Source organism: Eubalaena glacialis, chromosome 2 (assembly GCF_028564815.1).
Source record: "Eubalaena glacialis isolate mEubGla1 chromosome 2, mEubGla1.1.hap2.+ XY, whole genome shotgun sequence".
Classification (NCBI taxonomy): Eukaryota; Metazoa; Chordata; class Mammalia; order Artiodactyla; family Balaenidae; genus Eubalaena; species Eubalaena glacialis.
Genome location: NC_083717.1, coordinates 147,754,294 through 147,769,857, shown reverse-complemented (window position 1 = coordinate 147,769,857; position 15,564 = coordinate 147,754,294). Strand labels below are relative to the sequence as shown.

Sequence of the window (15,564 nt, the reverse complement as noted above, 5' to 3'; positions counted from 1 at the left end):
AAAATGTAAAATATTTTATGAATCATCTACTATTGAGTATATTTTGAAATATTTTGCACATAATGGTTTCAATAAAATCTACTATTAAAATTAACTTCACCTGTTTCTTTTTGCTCTTTTGATGTGACTACTAGAAAATCTAGATTAGATATGCAGCCCTGGTCTAGATGATCACGAATATCCTTTTCAGCCTTAGGACTCAGCCAGGGCCACTGTGGACACGTAATTCACAGTTTGATTTCCTCGCACTGAGATACGGAAGGATTGGCTGGGAGTGAGCAGGCTGGGGCGGGACTCTGCCGGAAGACACAGACCCCTCCAGCTTTCGCTCCGGCTCGGCTCTCGGAGCGGGAAGGACCCCGACTCCCACGCGGGGCTGGGGGCAGACAGCCCGCTCCAGTCTCCGGGCCCCGGGCGTTAAAGGGGCCGGAGCCGGGGGCGGGCGCGGCGCGCCGGGAGGGGCCGAGCCGGGAAGCGGTTTGGTGCGTCAGCCTCACGCGTGGGGAAGGAAGAGGGCCTCAGGCCCCGGACTGCCAGCGCGGGGTCCCCGGCACGTCCGCAGGCTGCACCGGGAGGTGGCGGCTTCTGAGAGGCGGGAGAGCCGAGGGCGGGCCTCGGAGGCGGCCGGGAGGTGAGGCGCGGCCGGGGGCAGGCCCGCGCGGGCTTCATCTGCGGACTCACGGCCTGCTCCCGATCGCTGGGGATTCCGAGGCGCGGCGCGACGAGCGGCCGGAGCGGCTATGGACCACCGCTGGGGCTTCCTGATCGGCTTCCTGGGCGCCGTGGGGCTGCTGGGCTCGGGCCACGGCGGGCAGCAGACCCCGGAGACGGCGGCGCAGAGGTGCTTCTGCCAGGTGAGGGGTGTGCGTGGCGGCGCTGCGGGTCCCGGGACCCCTGCCTCCGCCGTGCGCTCTGTCCCGTGCGCCCGGGCAGGTGGGGCGCTGGGGGTGCGTCTCTGCATCTCCACCCTTCCGGAAGGAGCCCTCTGTGCTTCTGCTCCCTGGCAGGGGCTGAATCCTCTGCAGCTCGCCTGGGTTGGTGTGGACCGGTTCCCCCCCACCCCCCCCAAACAGCCTGAACCGACGTCGGCTCGCCCTCCCGCGCTTCCGATCAGGCGTGGGACGAGAGGTGTGGGTGCACCGCTGTTTCTACCTAGTTGGTTTGTGCATCTTTTTTGGTCTTCCCTGCCCGGGGAAGGTGCGCACGGGTGCACACACACACACACAGTATTTTTATTTTCGCAGAACCTGGGTCTTCCTAACTTCTAATTTGACTTGGAACAGTGTGGGCTGTGCCTGTGCTGGATGTCTTCTCCAGCCTTTCTGGCCAGGACAGGCTTTTGCAGGGGGGCTGCCCTCAGATCTCCCTGTCAGGCAGGAGGATGGCTTCGTGTGGCTTTTCTGTGTCTAAGCCTAACTGCCTGGTGTCTTGGGGGCCGCGGTTGCCCTGTGACTACTCGCCCTATGTGTCCTTTGTTTTTCTTGAATGTAGTGAGACTCTTTTACCGTGACATCCATATTGCTGGTCTGAATTGGGAGAACGGTCCTCAGTGCACAAGTTTAATTACAAGCTTATTATGGTTATTTCCTTATGTTAGTAAGAGATGTGGGTTCCTTGAGAAAAAAATTCAAAGAAAGTTACAGGTTTTTGGTGCCCACAATATCTGGTATTTTAATATCATTATTCTTAAAGTCACCTTTTGGTTGGCTTCTGTTGATAAAAATTACATTTATACAAAATTGAGATATGGGTATCCAAATTGTTCCTTTTAAGTAGATGTTACTATTAACTTATCAGAAATAACATTTTATGTGTGTAGGGGGTGTAATACTATTTCACAGAGGAAAGAAGAATTTAAATATTATGAGAAGAGGTGTCATCTCTTTCACTGCTTTAAATTCTTGGATTTTATTTTTTGCTGAGTGATTTGGAAGTTGGGGTGAGTGATAGCTGGGAAGGTGTAAGAGAAGTTGAAAGAAAATTGCTGCTTTATAACTAAGAGATTGAAAAGCTCCTTTACCTTCAGTGATTACAAACAGTACACAATCAAGTACTTAAAAGGAAAAAGGGTAATTTTTCTTCTGCTTACAAATACAACATATCACAAAGTTTAAACATTTAAAAATAAGTAAATTAGAAATAAGTGGACTTAAAAATAAGGTATTCAGTGCAGAAAGATGTCCATTGTAACATTTTCAACTACATTCTAGAGATTTGGATAATGGAATAAAAGTACATGTTGAACTTTTAAACGTTCACTCCCCTCCCCCATAACCATTTTAGATATCTGATTAAAATTCGGGAGCTTTTGGTTTTTTATATTCATTTACTTTTTCTTCTGATTAGTGTTAGGCTTTTTTACTCTTTCACAATATTTTCAAGATTAAAATACACAAAAATCTGTTAGACCTCTTTTTTTTCCTTTTAGAACAAGAGTGACTGTTTTTCCTTCCAGAGCCAAATTAAAAAATAATAAAATGAGTAAAAAACAAATTTAAGGGAAATTTAAAATGATTTAGTTAAATAAACTTAAAAACAGAGACCATCAGTTCCAATTCAATAAATGAAACAAGTATACCTTAGTTCTATTATGTTCAGTAATGGAAGGGATGGAGGAAAGGGGAGGAGAGGAGGGAGGGGACTGTGATGAATAGACATGAAGAGAAAATTGGAGACAAACATATCGACATGCACACCGAAACAGAGAGAGAGACAGATAAAAGAAAAAAATGGAGACAGAAAAGATAAGGGGAGGAACAAATTATTCGTTCAAAAAACATTTATAAACACTATGTACATTGATCTGAGAGTTTGGAATACAGAAATAACTATGGCATAATCCCTGCCCTGAAGAGCTTATAGTTCAGCAAATCATGTTCTTTGGGGCTTGGGAAGAGGTGGGGATCCTAGGTATTTTTAAAAAATTTAAAAAGTTAGTAAATATTGCTAGAAACTAAATTAAAAACTAAATTTTCACCTGAGATTTGGAAATACAAGTGCAAATCTTGTCTGGTTCTATTTGCAGTTTCCAACTGGCCACAAAGTCCTGTTGACTCTTTTTTTTGTTTATAGTCATATCCCTTTCTTCCTTCCTGTTGCCTGTGCCTTTTACCACTTCTGCCTTGAGTTACCACACCATCACCCCTCACCACACTGTTGCATGGGTGCCTGGCTTGTTCATAGGGGTTCTGATTTGAGCCAGAGCAGCATGTAGTTAGTTATTCGACCTTAGAAAGTCATTGAAGTAAAATGTACAAAGCTCTACAAATAATCAGACTAAATTCAATAAGCATTTATTGAGGCCTACTATGAACAAGTTTTGAGAGATCAAAAAATAAATTAAAAAATTACAGTTTAGTCCCAATTCTTGACACTCCAGAGTACGGAGACTGGTAAATAATTGGTGCTCAGCAAGTGTTAGGGAAATTATAATACAAGATGTGAACACTACAGGAGCTGAAGTATATTCTTAATTAAAGATGGGTTGACAGCTTCCAATGAATATTTAAACTTAGTCAGTTACTGCAGCCATCCCCAACCTTTTTGGACCCAGGGACTGGTTTCGTGGAAGACAGTTTTTCCACGGACCGGGGCAGGGTGCGGGGGTGGGAGGATGGCTCAGGCGGTAATGCAGAGCGATGGGGGCAGCAGATGAAACTTCACTGGCTGACCCTCCTCTCACCTCCTGCTGTGCGGCCCGGTTCCTAACAGGCCACGGACCGGTAGAGGTCCTTGGCCCCGGGGTTGGGGACCCCTGAGTTATTGCATATGTCTGTTATTGACATCACATCCTATTTAAACCATTTTCACTGTATGTTGTAAGTTCTTTTGAGAACAGTGCTTCAGCTTAGTTGCTCAAAATAAGTGATCAATTGTCTGGAACTTATAAATCTTCCTTATATACATTCCCTCCCCCCAATCCCTGTATCATTCTGTTAAAAAATGTTAAAAAAAATTTTTTTACACAGAAAATTGGCTTTTTTCCCCCTGTTGGTATACAAGTTTATGAAGTCTAACACATGTACAGTTTTGTGTAAAAACCCCATAAATCAGGACTCACCCTTTCTTTAAATCAAAATAGTATTGTAGTAGGTATGGGCTTGAAGTAAATGAAGATTTTTCAGAGTTTATTCCTTTGTGACAATTATTTCCTCGTTATGCACCATTAGATAGAACGAATGTAACAGAACTGTAGTCCCAATTCATGGAATCCCAGGATGCATTTTAAATAAATCACCTCAGAAGAGATATTGAAGCCCAGATACGGAGGCAGTATGGACATCTTTTTCATCTTTTTTAAATTAATTAGAAATGAGTTTGTAAACTTCTATACTCAGAATGTTTTATCTCTCTTAATATAGCTAATGCTGGTAACCCTCAGATCCACTTGCTTGAATGCAGTAAATCTCCCTCAGGTTAATGAAAGGGGAGTAGTTCAGGTAATCCATAATAGCTACTTCAAAGGTGGATTATTTTTCCTTTGGAGTGCGTTGTAGATACACTCTGCATTCATGTATTTTAGCAGACTTACTTGTCTGGGTGTCTTGTTTAGGTCAATTTAAAAAAAAGAGTTTTTGTTAGTCAGAGTGGCTGGGCCATGGAAGAGACACTTGATAATACGCTAAGTGGTGGGTGGAAATAAGTCCAGGATTGATACTTAGTCAGAGGGATCTTTGAAACAGGTTATACTGGAGAGGTGTCCATTGACTGTGAATGCTTCCAACATTCCAGGCTTTTCTGAACAAAGCACGTGGACCAAAGTGTATTTAACGTTGGTTGCCATACTTTGGGTCATTTAGCAACAATTTAAAGTTCTAGCAAGACCAAGGCTTTAAAGAAGAAATAGCTCATGGCATTCCATGTTCTTACAATGGTGCCTACTACTAGCCAGGATAGAATCTTTTGGTGTTTCTATTCTTTCTTTAACAGTTGTCCCAGTCTGCTCTGTCAGTGAATGAATGTTTTTCATGTTCTTTTTTTTTTTTTAATGGTCATAAAACTCAATAAAATTTAGCACAACTGCAGTTCTTTGCCAAATAAAGCGCATTTTGTGCACTTTTGAAAGGTATTTCATACAAGTATGAGGAATATATTCTTACAGTGCTTTGGAAAAAAAAAATCTGTGGTAGGACTGGAAGTTGTTGGGACACAGGAAGACTATTTAGAAAGTGTTTTTTGTTTTGTCTTTCATTGCAAAGTAGAGGATACCTCTATCCAAAAACTAGAGAACAAGCAGGCCAGTGTATTTTCTTTTCCCTTGCCTTTTGTATTTTGGTATTTGGTCCAAACCAATCAGAGTCAATGGAGAAATAATGGAGCTAACATTTGGTTATCTAGTTGTGTGTTGCACTGGAGCTTCAGATGTAAAGTTTTTGGAGAATTTTAACTGCAAACCTGGCCTTTTGCTTTGGGGAATAGCAAGATCCCTGTCACTGGAAGCATTTAAGCAGTGGTAGGGTAATAGTAATGATCAACATTTACTGGGCATTTACTCTGGGTCGTTTTATCTTGATATCAACTCTTTGAGATGGGAACTACTGTTACTTCTATTTTTGTACTCAGATAGGAAATTGAGGCCTAGAGAAGTTAAAAAGCAGGGGCAATGTCAACAACTAATAAGTAGCAGAGATGGGATTCAACCCTAGAAGGCCTGACTCCAGAGCCTGCCTGCTAGCCATTGTTATACACTACCTCCCCTTGAGGGTGTGTGAGGGAAGGGATTTCTGGGTTGCTTGGAAGATAGCAAAAGAAGGCCTTCAAAAGCTTTCCAACTCTTAAGAGACCAGGACTTTAAACTGGGTGATATTGTGTGTTAGGCCTACCTTGGTCCTTATATCTACCACCCTCAACAAGGGCCTTTCCGTTGCTTCCTATTAGTTTGGGCCTCCACAAAGCCAAAGCTGATTATCACCTGAAGCCTAGAGCAGCGAGCTTCAAATTTTAGCATTCATCAAGCACTTTGTGTGTATGTTGCAGGGGCGGGGAAGCGGGTGCATTTTTAAAAGATTTGGATTCCTACGGTAGGGCCAGAGTTCTTATTTATTTATTTATTTATCTATTTATTTATTTATCTATTTATTTATTTATTTATCTATTTATGCATGCATGCATGCATGCCGCGTTGGGTCTTCGTTGCTGCACGCGGGCCTTCTCTAGCTGCGGCGAGCGGGGACCACTCCTCATTCCGGTGCGTGGTCTTCTCATCGCGGTGGCCTCTCCCGTTGTGGAGCGCGGGCTCTAAGCGCACGGGCTTCAGCAGTTGTGGCACGCGGGCTTCAGTAGTTGTGGCGCACGGGCCTAGCTGCTCCGCGGCACGTGGGATCCTCCCTGACCAGGGCTCGAACCCGTGTCCCCTGCACTGTCAGGCGGATTCCCAACCACTGCGCCACCAGGGAAGCCCCAGGGCCAGAGTTCTATTTCACTTTGGGAGATAGTGTAGTGGTTACTTATGCAGCCATAGCACATTTTGAAGTACAGCATCAAGCCATTCTTCTTATAGATCAGCACCTGTCTTTTGGTCTTAGTTTAGGTAATAGGACTTTGCTTTCTTTCCAAGGTTCTGCCCTGGGTCCATTAACTGGAGTTCTGCCTTAGACTTTTCCTGAGACTCTATTCTGGTAACATGCCTGGTTCTCTAATTTCTAGAACTGGGCCTGGTATCATACCTGCCAGACTTCCTTCCAGGGATCAGGTGCTGCTGCCTGTTGACAAGCTTATCTGAACAGTCAGATGGCTTGGATTTCCAAGTATCTTCCTGCCTCTTCTTTGCTGGACTCTTTCCATCCAGTGAAACTCCTTTCACCCCCCGCTGTACCTCCTTAGCTGCCCTGTGGCCTGTCATTGTAGTTGGTAATACCTCCTACTCTATTTCTAAGGTAAGGGGCAGAAGATTTTTAAATCTACCATTGTCCTGCCTTCTCTTCCTCTGTGGCCTCTAGGTTATAAGCCACCTCTGCTCTGGAGGCATCTTGCATTTCTTTCTGATTTGGGGCTTCTTATCATTCCCTTTGTAATTAGGATATAGATCAGTAGAATGTTGGACACAAAAGGTTGTTTGCCTTTGCTGCTTGCTTTCCTTGCTCTGTGAGTGCGTTCCTGCCCCTTGAGTTGGCATGGTCTGGCACTGAGCACCACCATAGGTGACATGGAAGTACATAGTTATAATTAGGCAGTGCGGTGCTGGGCTCCAGTGAATGAGAGTGACAATGGACAGCATTCATTAATTCATTCACCAACCCATTCCACAAATAATTATTGAGCATCTACTGTGTGTTTTCTAGAAGTACAGTGCTCAGTACCGGGATTACAAAAATGAACAAACATGAGTTTGCTCTCAAGGGTCTTAACTCTAGTGGGTGGGAGTGAAATAGATACATTCAATACAGTGAGGTAATTCTTGTGTAGGAGTATGTGGAGTGTCATGGGAACACATAGGAGAGACAGTTAACTGAGCAGGGGGTGAGTGGTACCTGAGGGGCAGCTTTCCAAAAGAGGGGAGGATAGATTTTTACCTTAAAAATGAATTCCTCGGGGCGGAGAAATGGATTGCCTCAAACCCTTCCTCTTAAGATTTTTGTGTTTTTTTCTTTTGTGATTTAATATCTCTATCTGGCATGTGTCTCTTTGGCCTTTGCAGCCTTTGTGCCTGTTGTTCTTTGTATAATAATTTGTATCCAAGGGGAGAAACAGTAGCTTATTTTATGTTCTTAGAAGTTTTGCTTTGAAGGCTCAAAAGAAAGAGGTGTGAACAATCAAATCATCTGGGTTAGAAGCACTTTTGTTTTGTTGGTACCCAAAATTAGGACTCTAAGATTCTTGTGTACGCAGATAATTTTTACAGGAAACAAGGGCACATTTGCACATGAAATGAAAATAGTTATTACAGTGACAAAATATGTAGATCAGATTTCTAGAAACTGAATTCTTTAGTCCAAAACAAATAAGACTAGGCAAATTGGCTAAACAAACAAACAAACAAACAAAAAACTTAGCTCTTGAATATTGCCGTCATCATCCTAAGTATTCTTCTCTCTTAGGTGAAAAATTTCCATTACTGTTTTGTGATGTTCTAAAATTAAAAGATAGTGTAGGATTTTACATATTCCAAAAGGAAAACACCTAAATTCAGTATTTCAATGAAGTATTCTTAATTTGCTTCCTTACCAACAGATTTTTAAATTATTTTTTTATTGTCAATAACTCTCCCTAAAATATAATCCAAAGTGGTTTATAATGTAAATATTCAGACCAAAGTATAAGGATCTCTTTTCTGCAGCATGCTGTATATTAAAAAAATAAAAATTTTAGTTTAAAAAAATCATAATATATTTTTTACTTACTTAAAGCACTGCTTAATTAATTCTGTTAGGTGTTTGCCTAGTCCCAAATAAACATCTCAGAATTTTAGCTTCACAACTGTTAACAATGTCTGATTATAATATGATTTCCCATTGCTTCTAATTATAACATGATTTAATAGTTTGATTTAGTAAATACAGTTAAGACATTGGTTTTAAGCATTTGAAGATCAGGATTGGCTTTGTGGTTAATTTGCTATCTCAGTGTTGCTAAGGATAAGTAATTTCTAAGTACCATTTCAAATCTATAAAAATTGTCATGGCCAATATTTGAGGGTTGTTAGATCCTTATAATGAATTATTGTTTCTCTTATAAATTCAATATCACTTCTTTTTATGCATTCACCAAGCTTGTCTGTGACCTACACATCCTGTAGGAAACTAAAATAAAAGAAAGACAGAGACAACTGAATTATAAGAATATAGAGTCTCAGAAAAACCAAGGATGGGAATGCCACTGGGCTTCAGGAAAGATGGTGGAAGTGGGAACAGGCAAACCCTAGGGAATCCAGCTAGCATATGTTCTCCATCTCCTATCTCTGCTTCTCTGTGTCTTTAAAAATCTTTCCTCTCTCTGCCAACTGGCTCACGTGCTCCTCAGTTCATGTGATGGAATATGGTCTGAGTTTACTTGTTCACTGGTTTAGTGACAGAGGGAGACATTGCTCCTTCTTAGCCTCAATTCCTGATTCCTGGAGAGGGGACCATGACTTGTTTTGGCTTAGATGCCCACCCCCGGTCAGTCTTGGGGAGCAGGGTTATAGAGTGGCTGCAGGGGACCAACTCTTTGGGGGTATGTGTGTCATTATGAGCTCAGTACACCCACCCTACAAAAGGTATCCACTGCGTTCCTATAGGTATATAGTAAGAACAATAGCATCACTAGATTATAGTCATGTCCCATCTCAGAAAATTATGGGGAGGAGGGAAGCTAGGGGTTGGTTGAGTAAAGGGCTCTTTTATCATAACCATGTGAGGAAAAAACCCTGTTGCGTCTATGACATTTTGATATAATATTCCATTTTCTTTGTAACAGGTTAGTGGTTACTTGGATGATTGTACCTGTGATGTTGAAACCATTGATAAATTTAATAACTACAGGCTTTTCCCAAGACTTCAAAAACTCCTGGAAAGCGACTACTTTAGATATTACAAGGTATTTAAAACAATTTTTTTTTGGTATAGGAACACTTAACATTTAAATGGGTAATTACATTTTCTTAGGAATCACTAAGCTTCAAAATTGTGCTTATTATTTAAAATTGAGCAAGGCTATATTAGGAAAATGCAGTTCACAAGAATGGACCATATGGTTCTAAAATGACCCATTGGGTACTTTTAATTTCAGTAACTGAGTTTTGAACACTAGAGTTAGAACCTAGTTGGTTAAATTGAAGTCAGAACAGAAACTATTATATCGTTATCAAAGTCATGAGTGGTTCATAACATTCTAAAACATCAGATTTACTCCAAGTAATTTAAAAAGAGAAATATTTTTGAGAAGAAGCATGACTTTGTTCTGACCTGTATTGTTTTAACAAGTCACTTGTGACATTTTGTCTTGAGATATCTACTGAAAGTGTTTAGAAAACCTCATCATTGGAGTGTGTAGTTACAATCTGAGTTCACAATTGTCTGTTAGCTGTTACTTTCATTAAAAGACTGTGAGTTGAAAAAAAAAAAAAAAAAAAGAAGACTGTGAGTTGAGCAGTGATGACATGAGCTACTTTGGCTCCCAGTTGCCATCTGTTCAGAGTCTGTTTAGTAGCAGAGTTTGTCTTTTTAACCAAGTCTACCAATTTATTTATACCAGCTACACACTTATACCACCACTGAAACTTGACAGCTGGTTAGTGGAAGAAATAGAATGATTGTAGCCGATAACATGACCAGGTTATAGTATCATAATTCCACATCTGTCCGTTATAATCTCAAAATTCTTACTTTTATAACTTTTTTCTAATATTATTTTACAGGTAAACCTGAAAAGGCCGTGTCCTTTCTGGAATGAGATCAGCCAGTGTGGAAGAAGGGATTGTGCTGTCAAGCTTTGTCAATCGGTAAGAACAGTGTATACATTTAAGAACTGTCACATGTTGTTTTGAATAATTGTGACTTTTGAAAGGGGCCAATATAACTGAAATAATATTTCAATCCTTAGGTTAAATATAATGTTGTTTAAAATTAACATATTAAAAACCTAAACTTACAAATATAAAACCTATTTTGAATTATTCTGTCTTCATAATAATAGAATTTAAATTTTGTGGTTAATATAATCCTTTGATTTATTACTGAGATTAATAGTTCTTTTGGCTTGATATTTGTTTTTCTTCTTATGTCTTACCCAAAGTTATGTTTGTAGTATTAAAAAAAAATGAAATTAATTGAGGTACAAATACAATCCCTCCCTTTTTTTGTGGATGTATTAATTTTCTTCCTTGGGGAGGGTCTGGACAAAACCACTGGCTTTACTTAGGAATTCTCAGATTGTCTGCCCATAGAGGCTGGACTCTGTCAGTCGAAAGGCCAGTTATTTATTCCCTTTATAATGAATCAGAACAATGTTCTTTCACTTCCATTATTAATTGGCCAATGTGAAAAAGAAAAACAATATCCAGTGTTAGTCTGGGAATAAGAAATGAGCACCCTGGTGGCTAAGTCTTTTTGGAGATCAATTCAGCAAATGTATCCAAACAATAAAAAAGGTACATATCCTTTGACCTAGCAATTCTGCTAAGAATTTCACTTACTAAAATAATTAGATAGATGTCCAAAGATGGCCATAAAGCAATACTGAATATTGTAAAGATGTCAGTTCGGCTGAAATCAGTCTATAAATTTGGCATAGTTTATTATATGAAAAAATTAGAAACCATCTAAATATCTGGTCATAGGAAAAGACTATACATTGACCTAGTTCAGAGTGTAGAAGAGTACACAATAAAGTGATAGTCTCTGTGTAGGTCCCTCCCTTTGGGCAGGTGTAATCTATTTCAGGAATGTACTGAATATGCTTAGCATTAGAATAGGACCCTGCAATTTACAGAGCTCTCCCACATACATCATTATCTCTACTCACAGCATCACTTTGAGGATAGGCAGATAGGTCCTGTGTTATTAAGTGGCCAACACACAACTAAAAACTAGTACCATTTTCCTCTGAAAGCGGAAAGCGCCTTAAAAAATGGTTGATTCCAAGACTGGAACAAGAAATATATAAGATGAACCTGGAGTATCTTGTCATAACAGAAAACAAAAAGTGCTGTTAAAGATTACTGGGGTAATATAAATAAGACACAGGTGCAGATAAAGACACAGGTCAGATAAAAAAGACACAGGTCAGCACTTAGTGGGTCTTCTAGTGGCCAAATGTGGGACAATTTGAGCATTAAAAGGAATAATGGCTAAGTGACTATTTTTACATTTCCGTGCTGTAATATAATATGTGTATAATCCATAGCATAACTTGTTGGATTTTTTGTTTGCTTTTAAGAAATAACATAAAGACTGCCTAACTATTCTCAGTTAAAAAATAACCTGTTAACTTCAGTAATTTGTTCTGTGAATTTTTCTTATAAATCGTAGAGCTTTAAAATATTTTTTCAGAAGATAGAATAAATGTCATCTAAAAGCATTTAAAAATTTTTTTCAGGATGAAGTTCCTGATGGAATTAAATCTGCAAGCTACAAGGTATGTACGTATACTTATTAATGTCTAGTATTGAGCAAAAACTAAAAAATTAACTTCCCCTGCCAGCTACTACCCCACTTCTCTGCTCCCCTTTGCAGTGAAACCCCTTGAAAGGTATTTGTACTCAGTGGCTGTAATTCTTTTGTTTCTTTTCTTTAACTCTTTGTTAAAGAAAACTTGAAAGGTAAAAGTAGAGGGGAAAAAACAAAATAAAACATGTGTACCCATCATGCAGCTTTAGCAATTACCAATAAGTGGTCAATCTTGTTTCATCTGTACCTCCCATTCCATTCTCCCAGTTATTTCAAAGCCAATCTGAGATAACTCATTTTGTTTACAAATACTTCATATACATCTCTAAGACAAAAAACACTAAAAAAGCCCCACATCACCAAAGTCAGGGTTCCAGTTTCTCTAGTTGTTTCATATGTGCCTTAATAGTTGATTTGAAACAGGATTCAAACATATTCCACACATTGCACTTAGTTGATGTCTCTATGTCTCTCTCTCTCTCTTTTTAAATAAATTAAAAAATTTATAATAGTTTTAGATTTACAGAAAAATTGCAGAGATAGTACAGATTTTCTGTATACTCCATACCCAGTTTCCTCTGTAATTAACATCTTACATTAGTATGGTACATTTGTTACAATTAATGAACCAATTTTGATATGTTATCACTAACTAAAGTCCATAGTTCATTCAGATTTCCTTAGTTTTCTACCTAATGTCCTTTTTCTGTTCCAGGATCCCATCCTGGAAACCACATTATATTTAGTTGTCATGTCTCCTTAGGCTCCTCTTGGCTGTGACAGTTTCTCAGACTTTCCTTGTTTTCGATAAGGTGTTTCAGAGGAGTACTGGTCAGGTGTTTTGTGGAGTGTCCCTCAATTGGGATTTGTCGGATATTTTTCTCATGATTAGACTGGGGTTATGTATTTTTGGAAAGAAGACCAGAGAGGTTAAAAAAAAAAAAGTGCCATTTCATCACATCCTATATCAAGGGTACATACTATCAACATGACTTATCACTGTTAATGTTAACCTTGATCACCTGGCTGAGGTATTTTTTGTCAGGTTTCTCCACTGCAGGTTTATTCTTTTTTTGCCCTTTCCATACTGTATTCTTTGGAAGGAAGTTACTAGGCCCCGCCCACATTTTAGGAGTGCTTCATCTCCTTGAGGATATAAATTGTTTGGAATTCTTCAATGTGAGAGATTTGTTATCTTTTCCCTCCATTTCCTTATTTGTGCAATCATTTCTTTGTCTTGTGGGTATTTATTTTCTATCGTGGATGATAACCTAGTACTCCTTTATTTTGTTGTTCATATCGTTTCAGTTTTCGCAGTTGGGGGCTGTTTCACTTGGCTCCTGTGTCCCTTTCACGTACCCCCATCACTGGTTTTTTTTCCCTTTTGTTAGCACTTCTTTATTTTCTGGTTCTACTTGAACATTTCCTGCTCTTAAGTCTCTTTTAATCTAGATTCATTCCCCACCCCACCGCCCTTTTTTCTTTCTTTGCCACTTATGTGTTGAGGGAAATGAATCAATATCCTATAGAATTTCCCACATTATGTATTTAGTGATTGTATCCCTGTCATGTCATTTAACATATCACTCTCTTCATTTTCCGTAAACTGGTAGTTAAGAATTATAGCTTATCAGAGTCAGATTCCCCTTTAAAATTACTTATTTTCTGCTTTATTGAGGTACAGTTGACTAATAAAATTGTAAGATGTTTATAGTGTACATTGTGATGATTTGATACATGCATACATTTTGAAAGGATTCCTCTCATTTAGTTAATTAACTCATCCGTCATCTCACATATTTATCTTTTTTTTTTTTGGTGAGATCATTTAAGTTCTACTCTCAGCAAATATAAATGATACAATACAACAACAATGATACATCAACTGTGGTCACCATGTTACACATTAGATCCTCAGACCTTATTCATCTTATAGCTGAAAGTCTGTACCCTTTTACCAACCTCTCCCTGCTTTCCCCACCTCCTTGCCCCTGGCAACCACTTTTCTACTCTCTGTTTCTGTGAGTTTGACCTTTTTTCTTGTTTCTACATATAAGTGATACCATGCAGTATTTGTCTTTCTCTGTCTGGCTTATTTCATTTAGCACAGTGCCCTCAAGGCCCATCCATGTTGTAGCAAATGGCAGGATTTCCTTCCTTCTCATGGCCGAATAATATTTCATCATATATATACCTCACATCTTCTTTTTACATTCAACCATTGACAGACAGATTGTTTACATATCTTGACTATTGTGAATAATGCTGCAATGGACATGGGAGTGCAGATATCTCTTTGATATCCTGTTTTCATTTCCTGGGGATATATACCCAGAAATGGGATTGCTTGGGCATTTGGTAGTTCCATTTTTAATTTTTTGAGAAACCTCTATACTGTTTTCCATAGTGGTTGCACCAATTTACATTCCCACCAACAGTGCACAATAGTTCCCTTTTCTCTTCATCCCTGCCAGTGCTGGTTATCTCTTGTCTTTTTGGTGATGGCCATTCTAACAGGTGTGAGGTGATGTCTCATGGTTTTGATTTGCATTTCCCTAATGATTAGTGATGCTGAGCACCTTTTCAGGTACCTCATTTGTATGTCTTCTTTGTAAAAATGTCTTTTCAGTTCCTCTGCCCGGTTTTTAATTGAATTGTTTGATTTTTTGCCATTAAGTTGTGTGAGTTCTTTAATATATTTTGGATATTAACCTCTTACCAGATAACTGATCTGCATATTTTTCTCCCATTCTGTAGGCTGCCCTTTCATTTTGTTATTGGTTTCCTTTGCCGTGCGGAAGGTTTTTAGTTTGATGTAGTCCCAATTTGTTTATTTTTGCTTTTGTTGCCTTTGCTTTTGGTGTCAAATCCAAAATACCTTTGCTAAGTCTGGTACCAAGGAGCTTACCCTCTATGTTTTCTTATGGGTTCAGGTCTTAAGTTTAAGCCTTTAATCCATGTTGAGTTGATTTTTGCACATGGGGTAAAAAAGGGGTTAGTTTCATTCTTTTGCATGTGGTGCCCTGTAGTTAGATATTAAGGCTTATCAGATTCAGATTAATTTTTTGATACATATTCATTAGAGTTGCTGTGTACTTACAGTTGCATCACATAATGTCTGGTTTCCTCTTTTTTTTCATGATGTTAAGATTGATCTTTTGGGTCATTATATGTCCATTATAATGTTCCCTACTAGCTTTTTACCTGAAGGTTTTAGCAGCCTTGATGATTATTACCTAGTTGCGTTATTTCATTAGGGGTTTGAAAATACTGATATTCTAATTTTATCATTTTTTCTATACTAACTATCCGTTATTATTGTATAAAGACCTTTTCTTGTCAACTCTTTGGATGCCTTGAAATACAGTTTATGTAGAACACATAGAATAAATGCTTCATTCTTTTCCTTTGTTTACCAGTTTTCAGAATAATTATGAGTTGATGCCCCAGCACCCTCCAAAGTTTCCCAATAAGGTTTTTA

At 39.2% G+C, this 15,564-nt stretch overlaps 1 protein-coding gene across 2 annotated transcripts in view; it reads left to right on the top strand.

The window, feature by feature from the left end:
* Positions 1-297: 297 nt before the first annotated feature.
* ERO1A (endoplasmic reticulum oxidoreductase 1 alpha) overlaps positions 298-15,564 on the top strand; it is a 41,577-nt gene continuing 26,310 nt past the window's right edge. For both annotated transcript variants that reach the window (XM_061180844.1, XM_061180845.1), the window contains exons 1-4: positions 298-854; positions 9,394-9,513; positions 10,334-10,417; positions 12,013-12,051. In XM_061180844.1, the coding sequence (XP_061036827.1) occupies positions 741-854; positions 9,394-9,513; positions 10,334-10,417; positions 12,013-12,051 (357 nt within the window). In that variant the 5' untranslated portion in view covers positions 298-740. The remainder of the gene's footprint in view (positions 855-9,393; positions 9,514-10,333; positions 10,418-12,012; positions 12,052-15,564) is intronic.